The 13,543-nt window shown below is 43.0% G+C and overlaps 1 protein-coding gene across 3 annotated transcripts in view; it reads right to left on the bottom strand.

Moving 5' to 3' along the window:
• grin2ba (glutamate receptor, ionotropic, N-methyl D-aspartate 2B, genome duplicate a) overlaps positions 1 to 13,543 on the bottom strand; it is a 65,638-nt gene that overhangs the window by 21,241 nt on the left and 30,854 nt on the right. For all 3 annotated transcript variants that reach the window (XM_088358130.1, XM_088358129.1, XM_088358128.1), the window contains 3 exons: positions 8,473 to 8,616; positions 7,710 to 7,980; positions 4,696 to 4,888 (listed from right to left, as the gene is read on the bottom strand). In XM_088358130.1, coding sequence (XP_088214256.1) covers positions 4,696 to 4,888; positions 7,710 to 7,980; positions 8,473 to 8,616 — 608 coding nt within the window. The remainder of the gene's footprint in view (positions 1 to 4,695; positions 4,889 to 7,709; positions 7,981 to 8,472; positions 8,617 to 13,543) is intronic.

The following is a 13,543-nucleotide window of genomic DNA, read 5'->3' as shown; positions in this document are numbered from 1 at the left end:
AATCTGCTGCGTCACTATGGTAACGGTAATCTCTCGGAGGGTGGGCGGGAACGAGACGGAGAGAGTGTGATGGGATTCAGAGGGAAATAAGGGGAAGGGGACTGCTTGTCGCAATTCAAGTGTCTTCTGACATTATATTGTTGCTATCACTGCCAATAAGGTATTAGTGTGATCATATGGAATGTATAGAAGTGTGGGTAGAGCTGAACAGCTGTACTCTGCCATGTTGAGAAAAAAAAAAAATGTACATATATATAATATATAATATATATAATATTATTATATATATAATATATTATTATTATTATAAATATATAATATATACACAAAAATCCCATTTCTAGTCCATTTGGTTTAGTATGATTTTTTTTCAAGTTTGCATTTTCAAGTTATGAAAGGCATTGAAATGATAGGTTCCCTTTGTGAACCACTTTTTTGTCCCAAATTAATCTGGTCAGATCCCGCAGGTCCTGCTGCGTGTCATCATGCCTTGCTTAAAACTAGATGACAGAGGTTGCCATGGTGACGCTCAGTGTATTCCTTGGAGCGCAAGCCTCCTCCCTTTATGTTGTGATGTGAAATTGTAGCAAATGATATCGAATTGGGCACCCACGAAATGCCACGATGTGCTGGCGACATCATCAATTGGAATGAAAAGAAGTGTCGTGTTGAGCCTGTGATGAAATGGAAGAGCAGCCGCTCTCTGCACGTGTATTAAAAGTACAGCAAAGGCATTCAGGAAACAATGGATGCCATTTCCATGGAAGCACAAAATATAAAAAACACACAAACAGCCACTCGCTCGACAAAATTCACGGCTTGACACAGATACGTTTCAGCGCATGTTCTCATGTGAATAATGGAGGAGGAGTGTGAAATATTGATAAGTCCGTTTCAATAAATTAACCCCAGAATAAATTAGTCATGAATTACGCTCCTTAGCAATTACTGTGGCTCAATGTACTTATTAGATTTGCATAAAGGAGCCCATTGGAAAATGGGCCATTTGTCACTGTGGAGAGAAAAAAAAATATTAAAAATATATTTACACTGTCTGTAACATACTGTAGCTTTACTGCATTCTGTGTTGCGTCGCTTTAACTCTTTAAGCAACAGATTTAACAAAAACGGTGGAGCACCATAAGTGGATAGACAATACAGCTAAGTCATATATTCCTTATCCTCTGCAAAGAATGACATTTGAACAGGTGAGCTGAGATCTGAGGTGTTTCAGATACATTATACTGCCCCCAGGTGGCCAAGAGGGCACACCAGAAAGAGCAAAGCAATTTAAATTCAATTAACAGTGTTGCAAAAATTTTTTTTAGTCTTTTTAATTGTATCCTCCCAAAATAATTCAATATTAACAATGATGGAGGTCTATTTTTCGTCAAAGTACTTAAACAAACAGGGACATACAAAATGCGGGGTTAAGATAAGACGACAGGCTACTTGGAAGCGGAATCAACCCAGAAGAGAGGAAAGTAGGAGGAAAACAGGAGATTACAAACAAAATAGAGAGCATTAAAAGACTAAAAATAAGCAGGAACACCCTGATCGAGTTCCAGTCAAGAGCAAAGGCTCGCACACACGTCGACATGAACACACACACATACGCAGGTGCACATGGCACACACTCATTGCGCAACTCACTAGGGTTAGAACACAGTTTTACAAACACACACACGAAGTTCAAAAGGGTCCAGAGAGCTTCAGAAGCACTTGACACCTTTCCAAGTTCAAGCTCATTTGGAACGTGTCCACGGCATGCGAGGTCAGCGGCCCCGCTGTCAAACTCATGATCCCCTCGCTTGTGCATTGTCCGTTTCCATCGCTGCCTCGTTCGGTTCTTATGCTCGCTTTGCCTCCTCGTGCTCCTCTTCTTCCCTCTGCTATCTTTCCCTGTCAGGAAACCCCAGAGCTGCGTACTGTGGATTTTATTCACGTCGAGTTGTGACCTTCTCATAGTGTGCTGTGTCCTTTTTTTGTCCTGCCCTGGTTGCTTCATTTGGATTACTTATGGATATAAAAGATCATGAATACTAAAACGAACTTACTTCACACTCGCCGGCTATTTTAGTCTAGTAAATAATTTTTAAAAAACCGCACGATAGCTTATAACAATTTTTTTTTACAACTTTAAATTAAAAATGGGTTGACAAATTAAAAAAAATAATTTAAATTAAAAAACGTGTTGACAAATTTTCATTACTTTTAAAAGTATTCTGTCAATATTTGAAGTTTTTCTACGAATCTTTTAATTCAAGTTCACCATTATAAGACGTGGCGGGACGATAAGAATTTTGGACAGCGCTCAGTTGAAACATATTTTGTTTGTTTCTAAACTGGCCCAATCGAGTCCAAACCAGGTCAGTTTGAAAAGTCCAACCTTTGGCCGCAAATGTGAACGGAGTCATGCGTCACAGCTTGAAAGCAAAAATCGAACAGGTTTTGTTGACCCCGCGGAACTCGTCGTGATGATTGCCTGCTCTCCCTGAACCGATGTGATTTCCCCGCAATTGAGCAAAAATATGTTCCACTAGAAACGGAGCGTGCGCTTTTATCGCTCAGGAGGGTAATTTCAGATGCGGCTGCTCAGAATAAAAAGAAAACAGGAAATAGACCGAGCGAGCGCTTTCTGAATCATGCTCTTTCTATTTCTACAGATTAATAACTACTCCTAATTAGTTTTTGAGAGTCAGAACAATTTCTAATCCAATTCCCATAGTTTGCCGATTAGTCTTCCTTTCAGCTGGCGGGTTCAATCAATTTTCCATGGTTTGTTTTCAGGACCTATTTCTTGCAGACACTCAGAGAATAGAGAATTAGTTATGACTGATAATCAGGCCCGTTTGAGCTACAGATGGCTAGCGAAGGAAATAGAACATCCAAAACCAAGTGGGGAAAGCAACCTGAGCAGCAGCAATCTGCGAAAAGATGCTCTCGTTTGAAAAATGCGGCTAGCGACGCGAAAATCTCCCGCAAGTGTTCTACAATTATGTTGCAATAGGCTGATTGACTCGCATCCTTTTCATTCCGAAACCATTCAGCGACCTCGCTGTCCTGCACAGAAGCATTTATGCGTCTGCATTCATTTCTTTCACTGCCTTTCATTGAGTCGTTTCTCCGCTCCTCGGTCAATGACTTAGCAACCAACCGTCATGGCCGCCCATGCTGGCGAGCGGCCGTTGACTTTCGACTTCATAGACTGCATCCGATTGATAATCTCTTGATGGAGCACTTGAAGACAAAGGTTATCGCCGCCTAAATTTGGTTAAAGCGGCAAGGGGGCGAAGGATCTTAGCGCGGCTCGGAACTGATCTAATCAACAACAACGCTAAGTTGATTATGAGATTGCGCGTCCAAAGCACAGACGCTAGCAGTGAAGAAGATGGAGAAGGAGAAAGCGTACACGCTTACCAGCCACTTCACTAAGCACACTTGCAAAACATTAAAAGATCTTCTACGCAGACCCCGATTTTTTGTTTTTGTTTATTATTATTATTAAAAGCCTGTTTGCTAACAGTGTTACTAGCATTAGCACTAATAGCTAGCATTTGGCTATGCAACACTTTTAATGAAGTATAATTTGAAGGCTTTGTGACATCTCTGAGTGAATATAAACAAAATAATCTGTATGAGGTAAAATAGAAAAAAAGGGAAAGAGTTGCGGCATGTTGTCCGAGTGAGGTCATAATCCGTCCGCCGCCATACCAAGTGCAGGTAAAAAAAAAACACACTCAGCCTTCACTGACTTTCTAAAATAAAAACACACACATGGAGACACGACGGGAGAAGACACGCGAGGTGATACCGCCCCTGGCCCGACCGCGGATAATTCTGTGCCGAGCTCCGGAGCACAGCGTGACAGGGGTTTGTGTTTGCCCACTGAAACGCCATTGGGACCAATTAGGACGCAGGGAGAGGAAAGTACCGCCGAGCGTCGCGCTTCACAGCCGGTTCAAAAGGGCCGCCGCTGAGACGGACAGCTGAGGGGGGCGGGGTCGGATTTTCGCGGCGAGGCGCCTATGAAGGGAGGCTTTTGTGAGGGCAGGCTATTATTACATGGAGGGAGGATGATCACAGTATGCGGGAGGGGATTGAAGGTGTTTGGGTATGTGCACCGACATCTCCTGCAACTTTTAGTGGTTTAGGGAGTGGAGGTTCGAGATCCAAACCGCCACTTTAATAGGAACACCTGCATGGAATAATCCAGTACTATTGTGTTTTTTTTTCTACTGTACTGACAGCTGCAGCCAATATTTCTATGCCCTATTTAACTACATAGGCAAATAAACAAAATAAAAAAAAGTTTGTTTTATTTATGTACAGGAACGGTGCAAATAGACAAAGCGTTTCTAAATCCCGCTCATTCCAAAACTGCATTTTAATAACGACCCACTAATTGGGTTTGGAGAGTCAGAACGATGTCTAATCCAATTCCCTCTCAATATTATACAAGGGGCAGCTTTACAATACTATGAAATGAAAGCGCAATAAGAGACAAATGACTAAATGAACACCCCTCGGTTAATGTCAATCAAAATTGAGCATTATTAATTTGGCCAGAAGGGTTATGATTATGGTTTGTCATTCCTCCAAGGACATTCCTGTTCAATTACAATAAAACCCACCAAATGATGACGCCAACGAGGAAAAGAATATATTTCGATAAAGAAGTCGATCTTTGCTCACCTGAGGACTTCATTAGGGTTACCCGAGATGGGGGTCTTCTTGTCGGGAGCTCCGTGGCACTCGGATTTGAGCAAGGTATGCGGTCCTCGGTCCATCATCATGGTGGACGTCGCCATGGTTATAATAGCCACGCCGTCACGGACCCGGGCCTCCAGGCCGTAGTCCCACTCGTCGTAGGACACGGACAGCAGCCCTTGATTGCAAGCAGAGAAAAAGAAGATCCAGAAGGCGCCAGATGGATTTATCTAAACAGAGCCAAAGTTAAGGAAGGATTGAAATCCGAAAGGTAAACAATGCAAGATGACGAGCGAGGTGAGAGAAGATTCTGCTCGACTGTACAGCGAGGACACGTTTTTGAACAGGCTCCAAGACTTTGTGCATCTATCACCTTGTTCTGTTTGTCCATCTGTCAGTCTGAAGCACTGTCGCTCTCTATTTGTTAGCCTTTGTATTGTCTCTGCGCCTGTTTATCCTGTTTATCTTCTGTGTGCCCGAATTCTGTTCTCTCTACAATCTGTCGCTTTTGGGAAAAAAAAAAAAAGTCTATTTTTCCTTTATATAACTTGCACGTCATCCATCGGCTATTAAAAGTGCCGCTTTCATTTCTATGTAAACAAAAGTTATTTTGTTGACGTATGGCATTAATCTGAGATAATTGAAAGTCACACAATGTGAGGGGTTGATTTATTTTGAAAATGAGCTCCATCTATTCGAATACACTGGGCATTTTGGTAATGAGATCCATTGATACAATCTGCTGTTATTGACCTCGTATGATTAACTCATGACGGATCGCCGGCGGTAATTGATGAGACGGCGGCTTCTGCAAAACACTGATTTGAGCACGGCGCATAGATCATGTTGAAATTATCGGTTGAATCATTTCGGACTGTCAGGATTTTGGAAGGTTAAGCGCGAAGATGTCTATTTTGTAAACATCCATTTTTTTGTCTTGTCCTCATTAGGGCGGTGTGTTATTTTAGATGCTGAAGAAAAAGTTCAGTCAAGGTGGAAGTTACAGTTTGTCCTTTTCGTAGCTTTGACACAACAGCTGGAGCTAAAATATATGCTTTAGCACTAACTTAATGAATGTTAAAGCATATCCTCAATTTCTAATCCTGACCAAACTTTAGATGGAAAAACATCCCTCAGTAGGTGTTATTTAGCTTTCTTGTATTTTAAGTGGGGGGGAAAAAAAAAAGTAAAATGACCAATATCGATGACACCACAAATATGGAAATTTCAAATAAGTGAGAGGTAGGAGGATTGTCTCATTCTCAAATTCTCCGCTGCACGCGCCCTCCTGACTTGTGGAGATAGCTTCTAAGTGGTCTTCTTGTTTGGGCTCACCTCAGGGATCGGGGTCACGGCGCTCTCGGCGAAGACGGCAGCGCTTTCAAAACAATTTATCAGGCTATCTGTCTCTCAGTTTGCCTTTTAATCTGCCCTGCTGGCTCTCCATCAGATTGTCCGCATCCGTGTGACAGTGTATGACCGCATGTCAGCCAGTGCAGTAGCATGTCAGCGTTCAGAAATAGACAGGCGGACTGGCAAAATGTCCCCCCCCCCCCTCCCTCCCTTGTGGGGGTCTTCACTACTGACAGCTCTCTTCCTCCAGGACCGCGGCACTGTCGACACATTTGCAACACGCAACTTTTTTTTTTCATAGCTAATTTGCATTTGTCAAATATTGCTTGCTTATATGAACTTAGTGGAAGCAAAAAAAAAAAATTATATAACACATTTTTATATTAAAGACTAAATTACAAGATGAATCCAAAATATCTTATTCCTTATCTCGGCCAGGCTGGTTTTGAATTGGAACATTCTGCCGCTGCTGCTCTACATTGCTATAAATTGTACCCCCCCGAATTCTCACGAGGGTCGACGCGTCCCTCCAAAGCACCCGGCCCACGGCTGTGGTGTCCTTGATCAAGACATCAAAACCCTAAACTGCTCCCTGGTGTTACATAAGTCACTCTTTTCCCCCCGCCATGTGAAATTCATGTATTCATGACAGTGAAAAACAAAGATAGAAGCTACGAATTTTTTTTTGTCTCTCTCTCTATGTGATAGATATACTTTTTGTCATGTATACTGGTGCAGTCTGTATTTGATTTTTCATGCATTAAATGAGTAGCTAACATTTAGTCTTCTATCTGTCATTATGTCCCTTATGATTCATCTGGTAATAGCTCAGTGTTAACTGAAAAATCACCCAGGCACCAAGCACATGAGCGGCTCGTGATTTTCTCGGTGGCTTCATAAATCAAGAGGGAACTTGTGGCATTTGCATAACTGATACGGTCATATATCAAATTTGATGAAGTGGAGGGAAGGGAGACAAACTCACTGATAGACATTTTTTAAGTTGGCTTTGGAGAGTTGAATGGAGGACGTGCTGCTAGCAAACAAAACACACAAATCAAGCTCGTCCAAAACATTTACAGTAAATCATGTGAGTGTGCCAAAAATGCAGAGGTATAAAGTTTGATTTTTTTTTTTTCCAGAAACTGCAAGTGTGAAAAACATGACGCCGCCTCCTTGACTTAAGTCAGGCAATGTGTTTTAACACAGGAAATACAAATAGTCCAAACTGTGATTCCCACTGCAAATTGGTGCCAAGCAAACTGAATGCTGGGAAATATTTGGTTGGGAAATAATAAAGTGTCTGATTGGCAAAATTCAGCAATTCAGTTTCACCTTATTATAATAATATGCATAAGCTAAAGTAAAGACGCTCAGTGAGACAGGCAAAATAAAAAAAAAAAGTTCCATTCCGCATTCCGAAGGTCTGCATTAAATCAAATCCATTGGCGCTATTTTGTTTTTGAATTACTGAGGCCAAAGCGAGCGCTAAGGCACGACCAAGGTCTCCTGCTTCAATTCAAAATGTCTCCCCCTGAAGGTTAACATCCCTTTCCAAAATGATGCTCTTCAAAATCTGGCATCTAATCATTATTAGGCTTAGAAAATCACATTTCCCCCCCAAAGACTGCATTAAAATGTCCTACCTGTCGGGAACTCGGCGGGAACCACGTCAGTGTCTCCAGCGATGAGCGAGGGCACGATCCACGTGTAGCCATAACCGGTAATCCCGACCGAATGGCCCACCTCAAAAATAGTGTTGGCTTCTTCTTTTGTGCAGTACAAAAGAATAACGGGACTCTGGAGTTTCTTTAGCTGGTTCTGAATCTTGGAATCGCCGTCATCTACAGACATGTCAAGGAGTAAAACTTCTTCCAATTCCCAGCCCACAAAACTGTTCTCGATGGTGCTTCGGATCTGGAGGGAGGGGGGGGGAGCACAAAAATAATTGTTCAGATTGACCAAGCGGGCCTGAATGACTGTTTTAACTAAGAGCACCAAGTGGAATTTTTTTTCTGCCTCATTAGAGAGCAATTAAAAAAAAAGATCAGCAATGGACAATTAATTAGCATTTGTAATGATTTTACTAAAAGAGTGGTCATGGTTTATCCCGATTTTTTTTTTATGGCTTGAAGACAGCGAGTGATAGAGAGACGGAGCTCATTCTACCATTGAGGTAGCTGGAATAAATTCTTATTGACCCGGACAATCAATTTTGGAGCACTCCAGTGTGCCGTGATTTGGAGCCAATCCATGGAAGGGATTTCAATTTCGGCCATTTTGGAATGCCGACTTAATTAACCGACTGGGAACTGTGAATGAATTGACTTGGTTCATTTTTATCTCCACCCGGGGCTAATATTTAACATTTCAGCGATGCTCCTAATGTCTCGTTCTGAGCGGCGTTACCTTGGTGACAAAGTCTTGGTAGCCCGGGTAATATGTGGTAACGATGGAGAAGATGTACCAGTCATACTCCTCCATGATGTTGAGCATGACTGATGCTTGCTGCTCGATGGAGGGGCCAAATTGAAAGAACATGGAGTCGTCATCCTGTAAATGAGAGCGGGACAAGGTTAGGGAACAATATTTGGCCCCGAGCTTTGATTTACCGTCGTTGGCTTGACACAATGTATCCCGGTCAACATGTTTTAAATTAGCTGCCTTTTTTTTTTTTTTTTCACAGAGGACACCGGTGGCGGGAAACGATAGCGCTCACGACTTTTATTAGTTGCCTTTATGACTCCTTTAATTGGTTTGTACACGAGGTTGGCAAAGGTTTTTTTTTCAGGGGACTACAAACTGCTGTTGCTGATCCCTTCCATCATTTTCATCATTTAACACCAGCACACGTCTGGAGAAAAAAAAATAATTGAATATCGGTGTTAAATATGGAAGACCATGTATAGATGATCTTGATCTGCAAGGACACCTCATTTAAGAGAAGCTAAATAAAGACAAGAATGTGAATCTTAAACGGTGAGATTATCACAGCGTTGTTGAAAGGAGATATTGATCAGCAGAAGTAGGGGGGGTGAAAGGTCAAAGTCTCAACAAGACTGCGAGATGAGCTTGACCCTCAGATGTGAGCGAGGTCATTAAGTCTAAATTTTCTGGAGACAGGAGCGGGCAAGTAGATAATAACCAACTACATGAACTGAAAAGATGCTGACAGACAAAAAAAAAAAAAACCCGGATGCTTATAAAACCTTGGCCGCCTGCTTTTTATTTTAGTAGGACTTTAAAAAGCGGACATGTCCAAGAAACAGTATCTGTATGCTGACTCGATTCAACCGCTGAGATTTCGTTGTGAGCAACGACTGAAGGGCTCTTTGGCTTTTTTCGGACCATCTTTGAGCTTCTCTTCACATCAAACGGGGATGTGCCCCTCCCTCTCGCACATAGCTTGATCCGCTACCTTGTTTCTGCATTAATGAGATCAGGGCGATGGCGTTGAGGTGGGAGCGTTGGATTTGCAGTGCATCTGGCAAACAATGCTGCTGATCCACGTGATGGTGGAAACGTGTCGTTCTCGTGTGCCGTGCAAAACAAAGTGCATCAACTTGCCAAATGAGTCCGTGTTAGGAAAAAGCATGAAATAATGATGCTGATGTTGGAGTCGTGTCTCTTTGCTGACTAGAATCCATTTACTCAATTATTATTTTTTTTTATCTTGCTCCGTCTTAATTATCCATCCAGAACCATACATAGCTTTTTTTTTTTTTTTTTGCTGCTTTTCCATTTACTCCAGTGGAATGTCTGCCAGGGCAGAGTTATAATTGAATTTCCAGATCCAAATTGTTTCTTCTGGCTTCATTCATCTCTCTATTTTACTATTCTTAAGAGCAGAATTAATCTACTGTCCAACACACTCGTTTAGAGAGCCAAATTCCCATTAGCCTTTAAGAAATACTATATCTCAGACTGATATTGGGTCGGGCAAAGAAGAAAATTGCTGACGTCAGCCGATTTGAGCGTAAGGAACCTTGAGGAAAATGAAGTGGTGCAAAACACCTCTTTGCTCATTTACAGCAACAATAATTAGGCTCTGGCCACATTAGCACCTCTTGTTGGCACAATGTGATCGATTAGCGAGTATTAAAATTCCCACAGGGGGTGAAGCGGGGCCAGCGAGTCACTCATCCGGATTCGGGAAAGGGGCCAGCGAGGCCTTGGATTCGCTTCCGAGTCGTCTCTTACGTCAGCACTGGCTTCAATGCGTGCAAAAAAAAAAAAAAAAACACTTCAGCCCACAAGTGGGATAAATGGCCAGTGGAGATATGAGTATATGAAAAGAGTGAACAGAAGAGAGTGAAGATAAAAGAGGGATCAAATTGTGAGAGGGAGGAATTAAATGAGAGAGAGAGGATGGGAAATTGAGTTGTAGCAGAAGAAGGGAGGGCGGAGGTGGACGAGGTGTGATGCCTCCTGAGGGACGGACGGCGGCAGAGGACAATGTGACAATGGAATAAATAGACAGGAGGAGGCCAAGCTGGCACTCGGCTCTGATCCTGTGTGGCGCGACAGAGCGAGCCAGAAGTCAGGAACGGCATGTGTGTGTGTGTGTGTGTGTGTGTGAGCTGGACAGGTAGGCTGAGAGACGGAAGTAGAAACGCCGGTTGAAATGTGTCCAGGCTGCAGTTTCATTTCCTGACCATAGTTTGGCAGAAGCTAATTCAACAAAATCCTGTAATTTAAGTTTTTTCTGCAATCGTCATACTGGGACGTCCATGATTTAAAAAAAAAAATGGCTGCTGTGCCGTAATCTCTGGCCTGGAGCCTCCAAATGAGTGCACTCATATACTCCTTAGAGCACTTGTTTGGCTTGGAGGCGAGACAGTCAATAAGTTAGGTAGTATTTCAATTACGCACACACACGGGCACATCACCGAGTGCAAAAAAATAATCCTGCATCCAATTTGCTATGGAATATGCATGCACGCACACACACACAAAAATGCACATTTTAAAAAACTCAAAATAGTGAGGCACATGGAAGCTTTCTATACAATTGTTTTTGTCTCCTATTTCTGAAGTAGTCATGCAAAAAAAAAAAAAAAATAACTGCGATGACGCCGTGGGCTGCTGGGATTTTTTTTTTTTTTTGGGCAACGCATATTTCTACCCTGTCTATAAAGGCGCTTTTGAACTTGAGATGGGGGTGGGGGTGGGGGGCTGCTGGGTTACTGGCGCTGGTATTGACACTGCCTGATGGAGGAAGAGCGAGAGAGAGTGGGAGAGAAGTGAGACGGAGGCAGGGCGAGAGGTTGGACGGCTGGAAAAAGAGAGCTGAGTGGGAGGCGAGGTGGGAGAAAAGGGAGTGGGGTGGGGGGGGGGGGGACAGCTGGCCTTCACTTGAATATAGTCAATTGAAAAGACAGCAAGCAGGAGAAACTTGCCACCGGCTCTTTCGCTCGCATACACTCATGCACGGAGTGGAGCTCCACACACACGCTGTGCTAAAATGACGTATTGACGACGAGACCTTCCCATCCTTTCTGCCGCTCTTCACACGTATTATCTCTACCTCAATTAAACCCCCCCCCATACCTTATCGTCCCTTTTCTTATCACATTCGCCTCCTCATACTCAGTCAAACATATACGCGCTTAATTAGCTCAGGCATTTATCACAGCATCGCCTAATTAACACTGACCCTATTTGAGGCCCTTTTTTTTTTTTAATTTAAAGCTCAGAGACGGTCATTGAATTTATTTGCTCTAAAAGGAATGAGAAGGTGTCATGAAGAAGACAACAAGAAGAGGTTCATGTCTTGACACGGTGGTCTAAATGTAACACGCAGATTATTTCTCAGTGGCCCATTTCGGCTCTAAGTTTAGCAGATGAGCCACTGAGGAGCATCTGCAGTCTTCTGCTCCTCCTGTTTGTGTCCCGGCTTTTTATTGAACCGTAATGGTGCGTGCTTTTTCAGGAAATGCATTGCACGGTGAAGTGGCGGGCCGAGATGAGTCTGACATCCCGGGAGAAAACTCCATGCTCGCCTAGTTTTCCATATCTCATTTTTAAAGTCGGGCCATGTTCCAGAAGCATTTTAAGGGAATCCGGATTACACAGGAGGTGCAGCCCACATTTGCTTGTACGGGATTTAATTTAATAAAGGAAACTGGATACTGGAGGATGATACAAAAAAAAAAATGGTATTGGTTACTGGGACTCCATTTGTTATCTGTATTGTTAAATGTGTGATATTGGCTTGTGTCAAAATGATATCAGAGGTTTTGACTTTTATGAGATAAGGCTGCTCAGGCTAGCGCCGCGGCGTGTCGCTTCGTTCAGTGTCAAGTCGGTATGTCGAGTTTGAACACATTTCCCATGTTGTCGCAATGCATTTACAAAAAAAAATAAAAAATGGAATCGCCAGTGGCAGATGAAGTTCATTCAGTTGTTGACATGACAACAAACTGAAGTCATTTCTGGCTTTAAGGAAAAAAAATGGTGGAATCGATCAATTCAGAGGAAACAATCACCTCGCAAAATAATAAAAAATACATTTAGAATAAAATTTGAGAAAGTCCTGTCACTTGAACCGATCAATCACAGCTTGTTCTCCTCTCCTCACCCACCATCTGAGCTCCATGAGGATACGCCACATTCACAAAGCAAGGGCCAAGCACGCATTTAACCTTACAAGCTCTTCCAGCCCCCTGGAAAGAAGCGAAGCATGGAAGCCAATGATCTCACCAGGGCAGGGAAAAGGAGCGAGAGAGTGAAAGGGAAATGGAGTGCGAGTGCTTTGTGTGTGCTTTTGCTCGCAACACGATAAAGGCTGGTTCTCAGTCACTGTCAGTGGAGAGACCACCCTCCCTCCCTCCCTCCCCCGTCCCATCCCATCCCATCCAAAGCAAGGATGAGCTCCTCTATATCTTTGCGCTTCAGCCTCTGTGCAATTCTCTACATTTCAAATTACAGCCATTTTGCTGCCTCAGTGATAAGTGGCAAAAAAAAAAAACCTTCATATATTCCACAACGGCAGGTGTACAAAGGTAACGGCTCAGATAAAACAAACAGGAGGAGGAGGGGGGATTATGTGGGGGGGAAATAAATGAAGAGGGTAAAACTTAAGAGGGCTTAAGTGCTCCGCAGACCACCCCGCATTTACAATTCCTCCATCCAGCCGGATGAAAATTCAAATTCAAATCTCTTTTATTGGCGTGACAGCGACAGGGCCGTCTGCGCCACGGCACATGTCGGAAGACGCACAAATACAATAAGACCGTGTTGTATTCTCTCATCTTCTCCCACCTCGGCTTCATAAAAGTACACGCACTTAAAGTCCATTACATGATCAACTGAGCTGGGTGAACATCCTGGGCCATTTTCGGGCAAATGATCTACAGTCAGGAAAAGGCTGATATGTCAGCCAAAGGTAAGCAGAGCTGCATTGTGTTGTGTTAGCCGCAATTTGATTTTAATGTACCCTAAAGGTCGGGCCAATTATTAGAGAACATTTCCCAGATCC

Source organism: Syngnathus floridae, chromosome 17, assembly GCF_059516105.1.
Source record: "Syngnathus floridae isolate MCC-2025c chromosome 17, RoL_Sflo_1.0, whole genome shotgun sequence".
Lineage (NCBI taxonomy): Eukaryota > Metazoa > Chordata > Actinopteri > Syngnathiformes > Syngnathidae > Syngnathus > Syngnathus floridae.
This window is presented reverse-complemented; position numbering and strand designations above follow the sequence as displayed.